This window comes from Cyanidioschyzon merolae, chromosome 16, assembly GCF_000091205.1.
Source record: "Cyanidioschyzon merolae strain 10D DNA, chromosome 16, complete genome".
NCBI classification, from domain to species: Eukaryota; Rhodophyta; class Bangiophyceae; order Cyanidiales; family Cyanidiaceae; genus Cyanidioschyzon; species Cyanidioschyzon merolae.
In genome coordinates this window covers 763,018-782,275 of record NC_010142.1, presented here as the reverse complement: position 1 = coordinate 782,275, position 19,258 = coordinate 763,018, and the positions used below count along the sequence as shown (strand labels likewise).

The window sequence follows — 19,258 nt, the reverse complement described above, 5'->3', positions numbered from 1 at the left end:
CATGTTTGCGTCGCCCAGTTGTGTGGCAATATTGACGCACCCGTGCGACTCTGTTTGGAATGCGTCGACTCTCCACTGCAGCGACAAAGACATTTATGGATCCGGAGAAAGAGCTCTATGCCTGCCTGCTACTGTTTGACGCATTCGATAGCGCTCTAAGATGGAAACAGCGTTGAAACTGGGAACCATTCGCCAAGAGGTTCATTCTCGTACTCGCCCTTTTCGAAAGGGCGAGGCGACAGGGGCGGCAGCCACCTGCAAGGCCGCAACCGCCCCTGCGACGCGTTTTCCATGGGAGATATACGGTTGCCTTGACTGCCGCCAGCACTTGCGACGCAAGACCCCTGCCCCTGAAGGGCGTGTCCAGGTACCTACTGTAATGCTCTTTGGGACGCTCTGCACCGCGTGATCCACAGCGCTCGAGTGACCGCTGTGTCTGGATCGCGCACCTCTACTGGTGCCAAGCGGTTACTGTCCTAGCTGGCAGACAACAAGTTCCTGTGCGGTTTGCGCCTCGAGCGCCCTCTTCTTGTTTACTACGATGGATACCGACGACAACGTACCGCTGGCTGGGTCGACGGCCTCGCAACTGGCTGGTGTAAGGCCCGCACCCGTGCAGCGAGCGCTCGGCACGCAACCCCGTGCAGCTACTACGGAACCGAGACCGCCCGCACCTGCGACCTTGGAGGGTTCGGATCTGTTGCGAGACGCTGAAACTCTTTTTGAACGAAGCTTGAAAGAAATGATCAGCGTGTTCGGAACAGCTGATGCTGTTGAAGCATCCACCGGCAACTCCGATAGTCCTGTACTAGAGTTGAAGCAGCGGCTTGCAAACATCGCCAGTGAAGCTTCCTCCTTTCCTTTTCTACGCGAACTGACAACCACCTCGGATGATCATGTAACTCGGTTTGCAGTGGACCAGAGCTCAGCCATCGATAATACAGCGCTCGTAGCCGACACAGTCGCTCGATCCATGCGGGAAGGAAGTACCCTCATCGACTGGCAACATGTTCAGGAAATGCTCGCTTCCATCGATGAATGCATTCATCGAACACTCTGCCAACATCGTCCAGAGCTTTTAAAACCGCTGGCCGGCATGCAGCAAAAGATCGGTGAGATCGAAGCACGACTTGACGACTTGCTCAATGACTTTGCAGAGGCCGATTGTTTGTATCGGCAGGAAACCGCCGAATGGCATCAGCTGGAGGCACTTCAAGGAGAGATCAGGGATCTGACTGAGGCGGAACGAGTCTTGAGGTGTACGATTTTCATCCTGGGCAAACTCGAACATTTCGAGCAGACGTACCTTGCAGTGCTGGACCGCCTCGCGGACTCGCAGCAGTCAGCGACTGCGAGTACCTCGCACCCTGTACTTGCAGATCATGCCGCTTCGTTAAGCCAGGCGGCAGCGCTGCTCAGTGATTTGTTCGAGCTCATGCGGCCGGAGCTATTCGAAACAGTGCCATGGATGTCTGCGGTCATCGAGCGAGGCAAAAGCTACAGCAGACGCGTTTACATGCTCGGGTTTGAGCTTCTCGAGCGTGCTGCTTCAGTGCGCGACTTTGCTGCGGCCCAACGGCTCGGATCAGCGCTAGCACTAGCGGAGGGTTTCGTGAGCTTCCTCGATGCGCTGGAGGCGGAAGCACAAACGCGAGCCGCCGACTTGGTATCGCTTCTCGATCCAGGGCATGCACTAGCAATGACATCTGGTGCATCGCGGAACACGCGGAATTCCGATGCAGCGCACGGCTTGGAATCGATGCAAAAAGCGGTCGACTCGAGAGAAACGAACTTGCTGGTGGATCAGGAGCTGCTGGAGAACGCCGCACTCTTGAACATGCTGTGGATGGCGGCACCGGCCGATGATATCCCCGCTGTGCCCGACGCCGTCACCCCGATGACAGCTCATGTGGGTGAGCACCTAATCGACCAGTATCGACAAAACGCCAAAACATTCTACATAGAATTAACCGAGTATCTGGATCGCCTCAGTTTCCTGGAAGAGGTCCTGAGCACGAGCACCCACTCAACTAGGTTCGATTGTGTGCAGCAGGCCTCGAATGCGTCCGGTTTCGAAAAGCAGAGCGTTCCAGCGACAAGGCGAGCAATGCCGCGAGAGGTCTTCTTCCGAGACCTCACCACTAGACTCGTAACGCTATACGAGCGACTGAACTGCGTACAGGATCAGCATGAGCGCGTCCCAGGGACAAGCGCACGCTCCCTCGTCGCTATCTGCTACCCGCTGCTCGGTGAGGCGCTTCGCACCGCCGCGCGGCATTGTCTCTTGAAGAATCACTATGCACCGGACACTCCAGTGGTCGAGGGCGAGGTCACAGCTCATGAATCGTTCCATCAGCTTGACGATTTTCTAGAGCGTCTCGGGAACGCGTTCAGTGATCTTGTCGAGAAGGCATGGGCGCGCAGGTTTGCACGCGTCAGTAACCTCCAAGGAATCGAAGATGAATCCCGAGAATCGTCTCCAGTGCGACTCGGAATCATCCACACAAAGTACGGGGTGGCGAAGCAGTTGCGGCAGTGCCTGCGCCTCGCTTGGGCTTATCGGAATGCGCTGCCCGCGCTCGAGCGTCTGATGCGCAGGGTCGCATCGACGTTGCTGGTACGAAGCAAGTTGCTCTGCGAGCGGCTTCATCATTACAAGCAGACCCAGAAACTGGAAGTTGTCTCGATGCTCTTGAGCGTACTCGTGTGCTTGTGGTCGTTGCGGGAGAGCGTGTGCGAAAACCTCCACGGATACGATCTTGCCCTGGACCTTGTGTCCTCGGAGAGCGAGACCTCTGCTGATGTCGCTGCTGACGAGCCGGTCCACGCCTGGTTGCGATATCGCGACCAGATCGACCAGTGTGGGCGGGATGCAACTCGGACCCTGCTCGAGCTCGTCGCGAATCAGGTGGAAGCTCAACTCCATCTGGCGCTCGCTAGAAAGCAGCATCAGCCCGAGGACGTCAGGAAATCGGGCTCCCAGCTCTGGGCGGGAGTCACGGAAGCGTCGATGCTGCTTCGTCGATTTGGGGTACTGCTGCACAGCTGCCTACCGACGTCTTCAATCTGGATGGACTGCCTACGAGAGGCGCTCCTGGAGCCACTTGAGGAGGCACTCGTCTACTGTGTGGTGCTGCGACCTATCAATACCGTTAAGGACTTGAACGAACTGCGACGAAACTTGCTTCCGCTGTGGCGCTTGACGCTCCTCGGACTGGCGTCGGGCGGGCTGCCCGACCAACAGCGGACATGCCCCGAACAATTGCAAACGCTGACTCGTTTCGAGCACTTGATCGAGCTCGAATGTGAAGAAGCGGACGCTGGCATTTCAGATATGCAAATCGGACTCCCCGTCCATGTACTTGCTCTATTTGCCATCTCTCGATCGGACGAGCGGATCTTGCAACCGCATATTCGCTTACAGTGGTCCATGGAGAGGTACCGGACCTGGCTGAAATGCCACATCGCAGACGAGCGTACGATTTGGGGGAGTATCGAACCGAGTATTCGACTCTACGGACAACAAGTGCAACAAAGCTCGGACAACGCGTTTATTCCCCAGTTTCGAATTTTACAGCATCTACGGCATCGTCTGGACTCGGAGACAATGCCCGAGAAAAACTCTCCCGATGTTTGCGTTGAGAAATCAGCACCATGCAGCGGGCAGCCTCGGGATACGAACGACTCTTGAACGGAACGATGGAGCGCGAGTTGTACGCGTTGACGGGTGCGTATCGAACGTCGCAATCGAGTCCAGAGATGTGGCTTGACGGCAGTGGCTCTCTCTGCGAAAGAGAGGCACTCAGCGGACGTAGTTCGTCGGGAAACCGCGACACGAGCCCTGCATGTGCCTTGATACGTATGGGAGTGCAATCTGGAACACCGGCATCATCGTAGTCTTTTTGATTTTGGTTGGGGTTCTCGCACGTATTCAACGAAAAGATTATATTCTTTGGGGTGGATGCAAGTCGCGGGAAGACTTGATACTGTTCCTGGTAGGTTGCGAGAAACGACCTCGTTCGTACAGGTCGACTATTCTACGGTAGCCTGGTGGTTGAACCATGCCTCGCGTTGTCCTTATCTTGAGGATCGCGCACTCAAAACATGACTCGCCATATGCTACCTACACGATTGTCTCATCGTCATTCCATTCCGTTCCATTCCATAGGTTCTCCTAAGATATCCGATCAAAAAGCCGGAGGATGGATATAGGTTCCGCTCTGGAAATACCAGCTCTAATGAGGCAACGCGGATGGACAAAGGAAACATGTGGCTCCATGGGGACTGGTCGCGCGTTAAACGCTACGCTATTCATTTCTCACTGAAAATCGAACGTGTAAACTGGGAAGGACAGGTGTTCACTCCATTCAGTGAGACTTGAATCGGCAGTTGTCGCAGACCTGTACATGGGTACGCCAAGAGCGGCAGATCGCCGTTGGTAACGAAAAGGCAAACTGGCTTTCCGGAAACATCAGCACTAGCTGCGACGCAATCGGGTCGTCGCCGAAAAAAAACCGCCAAAAGGAATGGCATCGTTCAGTATGTAATCCTTTGTTGTAACATGCGGAGGGTGCTGCTTCCCCGACTCCTCTGTCCATCTCTTCACCAGAGTCGGTGTCCATGAATGATACGCGGTCGAGGAGAACACAGCCTGGATTGCCGTTTCCTCGCTTTTCGTATCGGTCGATTGCACCATGTTTCACAAAGTCCACGACGTCATGTCTGGTATCAAACGCGACTTGCATACCCGTGGAAAAATAGACGAGTCACTCGCATCCGTGACGCTACAAGATATATGAAGCCACTGAGGATTGCATGGCTTTTCACATGAGCTAGAGTCACCTAACTTGTTTCGCATGGGCACCTGCGCTCGAGCCGGTGTTCGTGGGCGTTTCGGACGCAGAGCTGCCAGCTGTCGACGCTCCTCGAGAGTTTTTTCTCAGCGAAATCTGCATGCGACAACGAGTCGGACGCTCGGGACACACAACGCGTTACGTTCTAGTCTCAGGATCGATGATTTGCTCAGCCGCTTCCCGGGATACCTTGAGCTGCTGCGTGGCAACGTTGGCGATCGGGACAAGAGCAGTGCCGGTGCCGGAAACGATCCAGCAGGGTAAAATGGTTCATGTGCAATCCATTCGGGTGGATGAAGAGAAAAACTTTTTTGTGAGCGTGAATCCCGGGTTGCGCAAGATCGCTGCTGTATTGGTACCTCAAAATGAAGAGGAAGGAGATGCGGGTCTTAGCGGAACGCAGATGAAGCTGCTCAAAATTTCCGCAGCTCGGTACTATCCAGAGTCGGACACCATGGGCGCAACGAGGCATGCCAGCGAAAGGAATGACCGCGTCAGGGCTCTTCTCGACGCTCTCTGCACCCTAGCGAGCAGATGGAACTCTTTTGTATGGCTCGTCGAGAGAGCGCATGAGCGTTCGAATGTCTCATGCGGACGACTCGTGGCAGGACTTTATGAGCGTGCGATCGGATCGACAACGGGCTCGATTGTGCGGAGGTAAGAAGCGTATATTCGTCACTTTCTTGAATAATTTGCGATGGAAATGACCGTCAGGTCGTGCGCTTTGGAGGTCGCCTGTGGCATCCGACGTGCCATCCTGCGCAGAGCCTGCGTTTCCGCCCTGTCGAGGAGAGCGTCCACCGAGCACATGAATCGATGCCGTAAGCTTGCCGTCCGTGCGCTCAGGCAGACGTCCACACATCACGAGAACGAATGCGTTCCGAAACAAATAGGGAAAAAGGCAGTCGAACGGAGAACGCTGCACCAGACGGTGCACGCTAAGCTGACTGAACCTCGGATGGAGAGGCAATCCAAGCTCTGCAGCTTGCTCTGGTATTGTGTCTCCACCTGTAACAGTGCGCATATGCATTGTACGCATCGCAACTAGAACGTCATGATCAACACGCGCGAGAGACTTGTTCTTCAGGAGCGTGCAGCGGCTTTGTGTCGAGCGAGCGTTCGAGGGCATCGTTCAGTGCACAGTACGGGCCTTGTACTGAAACGCTGCAGCATGTCGATGCAAGAAAACTCAGAGACCAGGAGAGAGTTTGGATTGGATTCGCACCTTGAGCACGACACTGGTATGGCAGCGGTCTGCAATCCAGAAAGGCTGCAGCGCCCAGCACAAGCAGAGGGAACGCGACTTTCCCAAGCAATTGGTGAACATTCATGGTGTTCCACGATTCGATACGACTGAGTATCCTCAAGACACTGAATCGCTCTTTACGTACTTGCCTGTACCAAGTCACGTCGCACCTTTCAAGCCTCCTTTGATGGACTTTTGCGGTCAAGGATGATGTCGAGGAAAGCGATGGGTGTGTGAAGATGAAGGTGTCGGTTTCCAGTTCCATACGGCTGCACTGTGCATGCATCGAGAACAGGTCTCACCTACTTGCCATTATCGCGCACGTTTGCTGACCGGTGTGACAACTCGTATTGACGGATTCGGAGTGTGTTTTGGTCCTGTGGTCGGTCGGGCATCTGCCGGATTTGACTGAACCCGATACAATGATCACTGGTCGTCCATTCGTAGCTTCGGATGCTAGGCGCACCGCGACTGCGTCCAGATCACACCCGAGCGCTACTTTCTAGACTATCCGGTGGTGCATGTTGTCGCTGGAATGAGCACACGGCTATTGTTGTCCATCCGCGCCAGTCTCCGCAAAACGGAGGCACGACTTTTCAGTTTCAGGGTGTGGGCGTTGTTTGCGGGGAATCGCGTTCAGCTCATGCAACGCTAAAGCCCGCCTCTTGGTCGGTAAAGCACACTCCATTACGCGGGAGCAGGTTACGCATGGGCTAAAATTTACATTCAGCTGGGGCGTATGCGTATGTATGGGCTGATGCGCCGTTGTCGAGGCGTTTCCGCCTGGGGTACGCGAGAAACGCGACGGCCTCAGCCATTACTGCAAGGCAGGCCCCCTGAGAACACGCAATGCCTACTTTCCTATCTTTAAACAGAACGTCCGGACTCCCGGCCGTGCTCTGTTCCCGCTGAGAGGGGCAAGTATTCTCGGTAGCGCGGGAGCGCTCAGGTCGGCGGACCTCACTGTGTTGCGGTACCTGTCGACGGACTCCCCAGGACAGTTGTTTGACTCGTAGCGAACCGCGAATTAGCAGCCAGATCGCGTTCATCGGCCACAGGTACCACATTCACAACTGTGCGGCCGTCACGGCTACGACGACTGAACCTCACTTGACCCGTCGCTAGGGCGTAGATGGTGTCGTCACGACCAACCCCGACGCGCTCGCCGGGGAGCCAGCGGGTACCTCGTTGGCGCACCAGCACCTGACCGATGCGAACATGAACGCCTTCTCCTGTCTTGACACCCAGACGTTTGGCTATGGAGTCACGCCCGTTACGTGAACTGCCACCAGCTTTCTTCTTGGCACCACGCCAGGTGCACGGCTCGGAGTCGGCAAGCGACGGTGGTTCACGAACGAGCGCCGGTAGACCGCCGTTTTTAGAAAGAAACGAGCAAAGTTCCCCAGGCGATCTAAGGTGCTGAACGAGCTTGCTCCAATAAAGACGCATGAAGAATAACGTGATACTGAGGTATCCGAGTGCAGTACGTTTGTTACAAGTGCATGGCGTTAGCGTTGAGGTACTGTTGCACCATACAACAACAGGCCTGACGAAGGCCTCTGCCCCTGCGCGGGTGCGTGCTCCATTGGGGGGTTAACTCGACAATCTGAACTTATCTAAATATATCTACATTTTTATGAATATAAGTAGATATATCGATCCTGCATGGCATGCGTGCACGCAACGTCCCAGAAGGCGTGCATGTGCGTTTGGGGTACACGAGTCAGGCGGAGGTCATCCTAACACCTGAGCTTGCTCTCAGGGTCTGTTGATAACCGCGCCTGCATAGAATGGAATGGATCCACGATCACCGACGTACAGATCAAAGTTTGCATGACATTCCACAGTGATGAACACCAGGCGTTGGGGGCAATTTCTGCGACTGCTTCATTTTCTTCCATCTCGTCTCAGGCTCTCAAAACGCAGGTATTTCCTTTCCCTCAAGCTCGGTTACCAACAGTCGAAGGATATTGATGACAGGATTAGACTTGCGATTTTGTAGATTCCGGCTGTTGTCGACTTATGTCATGCACAGATGGGCCTTGCGGTATTCGCTTCGCTTGCCGGGCCCATCTGCTATGTATACAGCCTCGGTTTACCTTCCGCAACGATGAAACGTGCCCGCGTTCGAGGCTTCCCCTGTGTGGATCGCATATACGCCCCCGATTGTCGCCCTGTAGCGCTTCATTGATTGAGTCATTGCTCTGTACAAGCGCTTGACGGATACAGAGTGCTAACCAGGATGCCTTGCTTCCTTTCCGTGCCCGGTGCACTACCTTGCTATCCCGGGCTTTTTCAGAGCATTCCCCGAGGCAAGAGCTCGGTCCGCTGAATACATGCGCGCATGCTGTTCGATTCCATGGAGGATTTACGGAACGCGATGTATTATGTGGTCAAGCAAGAATCGGAAGAAAATTCCAGGCTGCAGATGAAATCGAGAACGTTCAATCTGCCTACGCTCGCTTCGTATAGAGCGCTGACGCAATCCCCATGTCAAGTGATCGCTGCGGTGAATAAACTCTAAAACGATGTTCCACGCAAACACGATACACGGGAGCCGCTGCGAGTATAGCACTCGAGCTGGCATCATGCTGCAGTGGCATGCAGGCTCACCGATGCTCGCAAAGAGAAAAGGATTTGCGTTTCGATCCGAGTCGATTGCTTGAGGTGCGATGTTCAGTGAACGTTCGGCATGAGCGGGTGACCAAGTCGTCAACGGATGACGATGAACAAGACTTTCTTCGAGCTGCTCATGCAGCGGCGCAACTTGCTTCACCCATGAAGTATCGCTCCACAGAGACGTATCGAAAACGTGAAGCATGCGTGACCTGGGTATACTGCTCTTTGGGAAAGCAGAAGAGTGGAGGCTTGTACCTGTGCGTTGGACGGCCCTATCGGTTACTCCAGGAATCGTAGGCGGTGGGCGTCACGAATCATCTTCATTCTCATGACGAACGAATGCCGCCCGCAAAATATTCTAAAAAAGCACTCCACAACACCGATGCACAATCCTAAATCGATGTACGACTGGAAACGTACTCATTGCTTCATACAAATTGTCGAAACTGTTCATCATCGACAAACGCTCGTAACAGAATATCAAGCCAGGAACACAGCGCTCAATGTACTTTTCAATTTCTATCTGAAGCAGGTGTAGGACGCTGTGAGCGTTCAAGTCGAATTTGCGCACTGCGCTCCGCTGCCGCATTTTGTTCGACGCATCCATCCTGGCCTACTAACTAAATACAGGTCGACGCCCAGCAAAGAACTCTTCCCGATGCTGAACATCGACCAGCCGGCACGTCATTTTCACTCAGTTTCGTGAAGCACAAAACGAACTGACCTGGAAAATGGACGATTTTTCAGGAACCTTCACACGGTATCTGTGGAGCATGCTATCTGAACATGCATGAGATGCTCAACAGAAGCTGGCGCGCGTTGACTCACGTCTCAGGTTACGTTTGAGGGCGGGTTTCGTCGCGCCTCCACTGCCATTGAATAGGTAACGTGCAAGACCAAACGCGTGTCGTCTCACCAGGGAGTATCAGGATGGCCAGCGACTTTTCAAACGTCAGCCAGTGCTCTAGATCAACGCATCCCATTGTCAGTGTATCCGAAGACTCGCTCGAGCGGCGTTACCTGTTCGCCAGCTAGCGATACCGCCTGCAATGATGGGCGTCATTCAATGCTCCAGGCGTAGCGCTGCAAAATGTTCCCATTTCAAGTCGATGTAGGATCTGAAAGCGGGCCTGCATATACGAGTGTGTTCGTCTCTACATGAATGGATCGTTCGCATGGACGCACAAGCATCGACGCTGGCGCATACTTATGTACCCAGATATGAATGTACGCTTTCGAGCATGGATTTACGCATTGGGGTCGGTTCGGACCTTGCTGCTGCAGCCCATGTGTGTCCGGTTACCATCGAGGAGCCCAGCGCTTCGGCAAGATCACAAGTCACGAGCGATGCAGCGCATTCTGTTCGTAAACCGGCAGGTACGAAACGAAGCCCCATCACACCACAGGGAAACGAGGCCTGTGCACCATCATTCAGCGCTTCCCTCAAGCTGAAACGGCGTCGGTGGAGCAAAGCACAGCACGTGCTCCATTTTCACGACGGTCTATGGTGATTCGCCCGAGCGACCTCATCATCATGACACCGGAAAGCAGCAGGGATGCGCCGATGTCCACCAATTCAAATTACCCATACGGCATTCATCGTGTTAACCACACTGCAGACCGGCATTCGATCCCGCTGAACAGGTACTGGTGCAGCTTCGAAAGGCGCAGCTACAGATGTCTGCTCCGAGAAAATCGATGATGCGTACTCTCCACGACCAAGTGTCTGCTGGACCGCAACAACGCATTGACCGCGTTGCCAGAGGTGCGCATCGAAACCGCTCAGCCGGGTCATGGTCATTGGATTGCCTGCCGAGGTGACCCACAGGGAGGCATGTTCACCCATCGAGATAGCATGTTGATCGTCAGTGCTTCCGTAATCGGCGAGGTCGGCGGAGCTCAGTCCACGAACGACCAGCGGCGACTGCTTTCCAGCAACCACGCTTGCAAGACCCTGCATCACGATATCTTCGCAGTTGCGCACGCGATCGACCATGTTGAGTAGGTCCATGGCATCGGGCTCCACTAAAGGTATGTACGGTAGAATGCAGGTATAGAGGAAATGATAGATGTGCGGAACAAAAGCAAGCTTGGTGAGAACAATGTTATACGATTGCACAGCATCGCGACGATCCCAGATATGCTGCGCTTTCGAGCGCGACACGGGCGGCTTCCGTAGCGCATACAGGTGAGCTTGTGGATCAGCATAACGCGGAACGAACCCGACGAGGTTAGGTTGCCCGCGCTGCTGCGCGTGTCGCTTTCGCCACTGTCGGAAACCGAACTCGATGAGCGCATCATGAACCGGCAGCATGTCATCATCGGTGTGCAGCACAGCCGCAGTTTCGATCCAGGATGGTAACGGTAAGAAACGGTGGTTCAGCGAGTCCGCTCCGGGGCCGTCGAGCCGGAGCACCCGAATGGGTACGCATCCGCCGAGGCGCTTGCCCAGATCCTCAGCGATTTGCAGGGTATCCAGCTCGTACACGAGGACGACGATGCTCGCCACCGAGGAAATCCTGCAATACCGTTCGAGAATCGCTTCCAGGAGGCCAGCCTGGATTCGTTGTCGAGAGAATGCATTCACCAGCACGGTAAAAGTCTCAATCGTTCTGGATCGCGCATCACGGTTCCGTTGACGATAATGACCCAGAGCGTGGTGACAGAAGCGATTCCGAAAATGCATCTCTGGTGAAGGAGACCAGAGCGGTCGCTTGTGGACCCGACGCATCCATCGTTCTGCGTTTCGCAACCAATCATATACCAGAGGGAGATCAAAGTCCTCCAACAGCTGTACATCCGCTGAGGCTGGTGGATAGAGAACACCGGTACCGGTTTCGACCTGCGGGTTCAAGAGTGCCCGCCAAAGGTTTCCCGGTTCCAGGCCGGGTTCGAAGTGGACCATGCGCCAATCCGCTCGGTACCAGCTGAGAAGTTGGCTCTGATCCAGTGCGGCTCGTCGGGCCAGCCGCTGTTCAGCGAGCCGCACCCGATACCGCAAAGGTGCTTGCACGCTCTGGTGTGTACAGTTTAAGCGCTGCTCCCAGGAGAGAACCTGCAACCAGTCTGGACGCAGAAAGACCTCCGTTATCGGCTCGAGCAGCATTGCGCGTGCATCGAGCCGCAGCAGACGCCGTGGTATACCTGCACATTTCGGGGTGTGCAAAAGCTTGCGCACCACAAGCTCCTGTTCCGCTGGCGCTGCAGCACGTGAAATCAGCTTCAAATAAACGCCACGTTCGGGCGTGTGGTGGTCAGGGTTCCAGTCCCATGCGATTCGCGTGAACGCCTGATCTGAGCGATTAAAGCCCACGAGTACCACAACAGGTACGCCTTGTCGATGGCGCAGCAACGATCCCAGCAGACCGAGTGCAGCACGAAGATACGTCTCGGCGTCCGGAATATACGTCCAGAAAGCACAGCAACACCTGGCGGAGAGCAGGGCACCATACTCATGCCATAAAGAACTCAAGGCGTTCGATGGCGCTGGCTGGCTCCGCCAGTGCTGGCGAACAAGGCGCAGCGTCGACGGTGTCTGCAGTGTCGATGATTTCGTGTACCCATCTGCAGCTCGGGTCCAGTACCAAGCGAAGCAACCATTCACGATAGCCAGTGTGGCAACAACTATCCAATACAACATGGATGTGAACCGCAACGCATTTCCGCAAGAGACTGGCTGTGGAGGCCAAAATCGCCATAAAGCCTGCTGCCTTACCATGCGTCTGGGGCGCATGCTCGAAGCAGGTGCCCAGCTTCTCGATGTGCACCGCCGACGTCGCCGTCCACGACGCATCCTGCCTAGGTCGTGGGATCAACGGTGATACGACAGTGTTGATGCGCGATGTCAACGCCCAAAAACAGTGACTTGGGTGAAAAGAATAGCACCTTGCCGAACCGACGCAACATCCGATCGTAGTCGGTAGCGCGGCAGCACTATCACGAGACACAGACGCTCTTGGAAGCTGTTTGCGTGCCACGCTTTTCGATTTGGAATGAAATAGCGAACAAGACGTCGTATGTGATGGGTATACGTGAGCTGTACGTCACGAATCGCCCGCTAACTCGTCTTCGATCGGTGCTGCGAGTTCAGAAGCGAACCAGAATCCTATCCAAGGCTTTGTATCGATTGGTGCCCGCAATACAGCAATGTCGGCACACTGTTCGTCACAGTGTAAGAGGTCTAAACTGGAATGAAGCCGCTCCTATTCGCAAGCAAACAACAACGGTTTCCTCTTGGATTCAATGCAGTTCAGAGATGCGAGTTTGGTTGTAGCTGCCTGTTCGTCACAGTGTAAGAAGTCTATACTGGAATGAAGCCGCTCCTATTCGCAAGCAAACAACAACGGTTTCCTCTTGGATGCAATGCAGTTCAGCGATGCGAGTTTGGTTGTAGCTGCCTTATCTCGCGGCTACAGCACTGCTTCAACCACGTAGGCTGAGCCAAGTGCGCTCTTTACCGAAGGTCTCTATGGTAAGAGGAACCAGCTTTGTCGAGTAGACTGGCAAGTAGTCACACAGCGGGTTAGAGGCGAAAGCTGTAGCGTAGGCGATGAAACATGCCCCCTGTTCGTTTCTGCCCGATTTCATGTAGTCTTCGCTCGCAGAACCCAGGTGCACCCAAATGCCTCAGTGAGCGTAGTCAAGCGGCCCAGAAGAGCGGCTCCAGCGGTCCAAGATTCGAGGAAACTGCACCTCCAGCGCTGTTCGAGGAGTCCAGAGGCGATCACGCCGGATACTGATCAGGGCGTTGCACAGCACAGCACAGCACGTTACAAAGTACAATGTATGCTGGGTGCTGCGAGTTTCGTGCAGATAACGTTTGATATCCTGGTAGCGCGTTCAAGGCGTATCGCTTCAGAACAGATGCTGGGGTGCCGTCGCGCGCTTCTCGCCTTGGGGATCAGCGCTCCTGCGATGCCACACCTGGTCAATTTACACTTCCGATGCCTTTTCTATTCGAGTCGTGTCAGCTTACAATGTGGTAGGTCTGCTTGGCTAGCTCGGACGTACGCGCTTAGGTTTGGGGAGCGTTCCACTGTCGACAGCACCCGCCTTTAAGGGCTTCTTTGTACCTGATTCATTTTGCTCGCGCTTCTCTTCGGCGATGCATACGGTGATCTCTCGTTGCATTCATGTGCCGTTAACAGCACACGAAGGATTCGGACGGCAGCGTGAACGTCCCGATTTCGACGCTTTCTGCTGTTGTAGACGTCGTTCATGCACAGGCAGTCGGTACATACTTGGCTTCGTTTGCCATTCGCGTGTTCCTTGTCTATGGACTCGATATGCAATTCCCAGCGGTGGCGCTTGTCTCTGAGCAGGGATTCCCGTATGTCCACCACACTTCATTGCTCTGCGCGTGCCGGCCTGTGAAACGGGAATGCTCGCTTCGTCGCTCGGAACATACCGTTGACGGGTACAGAAGGCACCAGTCGATGCCTGCACCATCCGGTTGCGCGCCTAGTATCGTACCCTATCCTATCATTACGGGTTTCTTCTCGACGATACGCTCGGAGAGGCTCCAGTCTGTTCAACGAACAAGGGCATGGTGTTCCGTTCGATAACTCACGACCCGCTTCCTTGTACGTTCTTCGTTTTTCCGCGTTTTTTCTCACAACACGTTGCGATGCGCGTAACGGCTATCGGGGCGCCTAAACGACTCGTGGGCATGATACCGGCGAGTTCCTCTCGTTTGTGAAAATGAAACAAAGGCATGAAAGTCTCAGATATGATGCGATCGCCCATCATACTAGTTTTCCATTTGTTCGCGTCCGCTGACACGAAGATGACAAGCGCACTCGCACAGCTTGCGAATTCAGATACAAGTCGGAGAGTTCGAAACTCGTGCCTCCAAAGCGTCGTCGTCGATTATCATTGAGGGGAGCGTCGTTCTCCGCTTCGAGTCTAATGAGAGCGCATGTGTAGAGGGTCGCTCTCCCGCGTCCATGACGATACTGATGAAATTGGAGGGCAAGCTCATGAGGTCGCAAATCTGTATTACTCGTTGCGCTTCCTTGTATTTCCTTTTTTGAGCCGCTGTATGTTTGAGCCCTGAAGAGCTCGTTTTGCGTTTACGTCAATCACTGTTGATGACGATGGATACGCCAACGCCATCGATCTTGAAGGAAGTCACTTGGTCTACTCGCCTTCATACGAAACTCCTATGGCTTAATTTTCACTTCTAATACGCAGTTTGCATTGCATTCCGTGGGGCTTTGTTCCCCCAGTGATCCATAAGTGGCATCGAATGTCAGAGCGAAAAGTGCTTCGTTCGCTTCATACACTCGATGTCTTCGATTAGTTCCTCGTCTGCTTCTTCGACGCATTTGCTCTCCATCGGTCGTATCGGACTCGCGCTGTCGTGCGGGCGCCCGTCCCCAACGAAACGAAATAGGCGCGAATCGAGACGCTGATAAGTTCGAGGGAAAGATGCGTTCGGAAAAGTCGAATGTCTCGACGCGCCAGGGGCTCCGGAGCACCGCTCCAGACAACTCGGCACCATCGCTTTCGCAGACGTGTTGCTCGTAAGCAGCTGGTCGATTTTCTACGCAGCGTGTACGCTTTCGAAGAATCTACGATGGAGGCTCATCAAGCGCTCGCTATCATTCGAGCCGCTGGGCCTTGCCGAAGCTCCATTCATGAAAAACTCCTTCATCCCGTGCAGACTGGCAACCGAGTCGTCGCTTAATCGTCTCCACGTCATCGAATCCGTCACGCGTCGCTGGATCCGGATACTCAGACGATGCCGGGGTCCCAGTGATTCCTTTTTCGCCAGCAATACCGTCATGCAAGGCGATGACGCATGCTCAAATGGGAGCGATCGCTGTGATGCCTGACACCCGAGTTCAAGGTCCTATTGCGATGTAAATAGAAGAGACGGGAGCCTCTGGCAGCATATCCCATGACAGATATCATGCTGCTGCAGCTGTCATCGACGCCCGTTCTGTCTGTCGCCATAACGCGCAGAGCGCTCATTGTTCGAACGGAATCGACTATCACTCAACGGGAGTGATTCACTGAATTTTCGACATGAGCGTATGCACAAGACGATACGGACGATATCGAGACCTCTAGTCGTCTACGCTTCGGTGCGAGTCGCTCCGTCCACAAGTTGACTTCATGCGAGCGATCGAAGTCTTGGAGCAATGCACGGTTGCAATACGGTACACGTTGTCAAACGAGAAGCATGGAGGCATGAATATATACATTGGATAGTGATATCGGTTACATTAGAAACACTTGTTTGCGTGCGTCGCGAATTATCTGGTTTCCGGTGATGAAACAAGTTCCAAACGCCAACCTTCGATAGGGCAACTCCGAGACGACAATCGAGAAACCTACAACAGTAGATATACAAGTAACCTTTATGTATATACTTTGTATGCAGAGGCTGTATATCCACTAAGCTCTCGGAAAAGGATTACAAAGCACGAACTCATCGACCAGTTCAGCATATTGTCGCTTTCTTGCAAGCCTGTAGCAAGAGAGGACAAGTGCCTGCGTTGAAACGTCTGCCGCCGCCGCCGCCGCGGCCGCCGCCGCCGCTCACGGTCTCTCCACAGTACCCGGAATCCTCGTACAGCAGCTTCCTCTGGTCAACAGTTTCCTTGGGTTTGCAGTTGATCACTTTGGATTCCGGGCATGTCAGGTTTAGCTGTCCAAGATCTTTCTAAGCTAAAGGTCGAGGAGCTTACACCGCTGACCCCGGAGGTGATTTCCCGGCAAGCCACGGTAAACATCGGAACGATCGGGCACGTCGCACACGGCAAGTCGACACTCGTGCGCTCCATTTCCGGTGTGCAGACAGTTCGTTTCCGCAATGAACTTGAGCGCAACATCACTATAAAGCTTGGGTATGCTAATGCGAAGCTTTACCGCTGCGAGCGGCCCGAGTGTCCGCGACCTTACTGCTATCGAGCGTTCCCATCGGACGCACCGGACTCGTTACCGTGCGAGGTACCGGGCTGCGGACAGCGACTACGGTTGGAGCGTCACGTGAGTTTTGTCGACTGTCCAGGCCATGATATTCTCATGGCCACGATGCTGAACGGAGCTGCAGTTATGGATGCGGCGCTGCTGATCATCGCTGGGAACGAGAGCTGTCCGCAGCCGCAGACCTCCGAGCATCTCGCCGCCGTGGAGGTCATGCAGCTCCGAAGTATCATCGTCTGCCAAAATAAAATCGACTTAGTGGACGAATCTGCAGCACGCACACAATATGAGCAGATCAAGAACTTCATCCGGGGAACTGTTGCTGAGCAGGCTCCAATCGTGCCGATCTCCGCCCAGTTGCGATACAACGTCGATGTCGTCGTCGAATACCTCATTAAACATGTGCCCGTTCCACGGCGGGATTTTGTATCGCCTCCGCGGATGATTATTATTCGGAGTTTTGACGTGAACAAACCGGGCGAAGACGTAGAGAATCTACGCGGTGGTGTTGCCGGCGGCTCGATCATGCAAGGCGTGCTGCGAGTCGGAGATCTTATCGAGATTCGACCGGGGATCACCATCAAGGACGCAGAAGGAAACTTCAAGTGCCAGCCGATTATCTCGAAAATTGTTTCGATGCACGCCGAGCGCAACGAGTTGCAATACGCGGTTCCGGGCGGACTCATAGGAGTGGGTACCAAGATTGACCCGACGCTTACCCGAGGTGATCGCCTTGTTGGCCAAGTGCTTGGTGCAGTCGGCACGTTACCCCCGGTTTTCACGGAAATTGAGATTAACTTTTTCCTGCTCAGACGGTTGTTGGGCGTTAAAACCGAGGGCGCTGATGGAGCACGCGTAAGCAAGCTAACCAAAGACGAGATCCTCATGGTGAACATTGGCTCAACATCTACTGGTGGTCGGGTGCTGGCTACAAAGCGCGATCTCGCAAAACTGCGTTTGACGTCTCCGGTTTGTACGGAGGAAGGCGAGAAAATCGCTCTGAGTCGGCGTATTGAGCGGCACTGGCGGCTGATCGGCTGGGGTGTCATCCGACGGGGCACCAAATTGGATCTCTAGAGCACTGGACGCATCCGAGGCCAGTAGCCGACATACAGTGGAGTCAAGAGACTCCCGATGAAGTAGGAACGATTTAGTTCAGCACTCGCGACGAGGTCGAGGCGGACACCCGCGTTTCACATGTCGCAGGAGGCAGTATTGGCATGATGTCAACTGGCGAGAGACTGCCTCGCAATGCCCGAAAGCGCAGCTCTGCATATTCAGACGTGTCGACTGCGATTGTCAAGAGACAGATCGTGATCCGTACGTATCCAGAGGTACTGATGGCATGCTCTTTTGCAGGAGCTTGCCTGAGATGCGACATCTGCTCGGATTCCAGGTTTCTGCACGGGTACTGGTCGAATACGCTGACCCAGGAACCATGAACGACGTGCATGCACTAGGTGCGTCCATGTATGGCATCCCGCCTTGTGACAGAGCAGGCAACCGCAACGCATTGGCGAACTTGTAGCGCGCCAGGTGATTTGCGCAGGTGCTCGTGCAAAGCGCATATCGATCCCAGCGACGAGACACGTGTGTGTGTGTGTGTGTGTGCTGCAGGTCCAGGAAGCCTATGAACGAATACTGCGGATCGCTGGCGCTCTGGCGGACAGCTCGTTGGGACACCCACAACCGCCTCCTTTCTACGGGAATCGTAAACTAGAACGCGCTGTGCCGGCGCTCAGAACAGACTCATCTGCAAGTGCGAATTCTCCAGATCTGTATCCGCGGACTGTGTCTGCCGAGGCAGCCCAGCATGGTGCCAGCAGACAGAGTAAAAAACGCGGGACAGCATGCCCTATGGCTCACGCGGAGCTTCTGCAGGCGTACTTGCCATGCGCGGCCTCGTGTACAATGACGACACTTCGTGCCCAAGACGGGTGCACCTCCACTAGCTGCCGAAACGCGAACAAGACCGCCTGATGGTATATGCGAACGATCACAGTTCTTGGTCCATGGGTTGGGTTCATACGTTCCAGAGGAAACCTCTACCAGCAGTGTGGTGCATCGGCGCCTGAGCTGCGCTTTCTCTACAACGACGCTGGTAACGGTCGTTGTGCATCAGGATCCCTGAGACGACCTCCGTGGTACACGGTGTGGCGACGCGTTGGCTCCTGCAACGATCTATGCTTGGAGCAGGGTACGCGAACATGGATAGCGGCAAGCGCGTTGCTGGGGCATCCTTCGAACAAGTGCATATGTGTCTACACGAGGTCTATGTTCTCGCAAGCGTTCGTATCTCATAGGCGATCGCTTCACTATCGTAGCGTCAGAGAAAAGCGATGGGCTTCTCGCAGCCAGGCGTTCCGTCTGACAATGGCGACGTTCTCAGCGAAAGCTGCGCACCTCTTTTCGAAACGCTTTAGGGCATCTGCGTTGCGGGTAAACTGTAGGATCCGTAGCATGCCAGGTGTGCATGGGCTATGTGCCGCCATAGATGAGCAAGCTATCCATACTCATTCTTTGTGGCTCGTTCATCTCTTTGTTTCATGACTCGATGGAAATATGAGATCCGCAAACCTCAACGAATTTCGTAGAACAAGCTCCGAAG

General features: G+C 54.4%; 4 protein-coding genes and 1 non-coding gene across 5 annotated transcripts, besides 1 other annotated feature; 2 read left to right on the top strand and 3 right to left on the bottom strand.

Moving 5' to 3' along the window:
• Positions 1-541: 541 nt before the first annotated feature.
• CYME_CMP309C (hypothetical protein) lies at positions 542-3,691 on the top strand (the record flags this gene model as incomplete). Its single annotated transcript, XM_005537883.1, has 1 exon — positions 542-3,691. The coding sequence occupies one exon, from the start codon at positions 542-544 to the stop codon at positions 3,689-3,691; it is 3,150 nt and encodes a 1,049-aa protein (XP_005537940.1).
• Positions 3,692-7,059: 3,368 nt separating this feature from the next.
• CYME_CMP308C (mitochondrial ribosomal protein L27 precursor) lies at positions 7,060-7,548 on the bottom strand (the record flags this gene model as incomplete). Its single annotated transcript, XM_005537882.1, has 1 exon — positions 7,060-7,548. One exon carries the CDS (start codon positions 7,546-7,548, stop codon positions 7,060-7,062), a length of 489 nt encoding a protein of 162 aa, XP_005537939.1.
• Positions 7,549-10,294: 2,746 nt separating this feature from the next.
• On the bottom strand, positions 10,295-12,511 carry CYME_CMP307C (similar to Reg receptor; the record flags this gene model as incomplete). The annotated part of the gene is made up of 1 exon (XM_005537881.1): positions 10,295-12,511. One exon carries the CDS (start codon positions 12,509-12,511, stop codon positions 10,295-10,297), a length of 2,217 nt encoding a protein of 738 aa, XP_005537938.1.
• A 344-nt stretch (positions 12,512-12,855) lies between these two features.
• Positions 12,856-14,388: a sequence feature (possible transcribed region).
• A 367-nt stretch (positions 14,389-14,755) lies between these two features.
• On the bottom strand, positions 14,756-16,201 carry CYME_CMP305T. Its single transcript, XR_002461535.1, has one exon. It is a non-coding gene; the product is annotated as a hypothetical transcript (transcript).
• Positions 16,202-16,359: 158 nt separating this feature from the next.
• On the top strand, positions 16,360-17,727 carry CYME_CMP304C (eukaryotic translation initiation factor eIF-2 gamma subunit; the record flags this gene model as incomplete). The annotated part of the gene is made up of 1 exon (XM_005537880.1): positions 16,360-17,727. One exon carries the CDS (start codon positions 16,360-16,362, stop codon positions 17,725-17,727), a length of 1,368 nt encoding a protein of 455 aa, XP_005537937.1.
• Between the last annotated feature and the right edge of the window lie 1,531 nt (positions 17,728-19,258).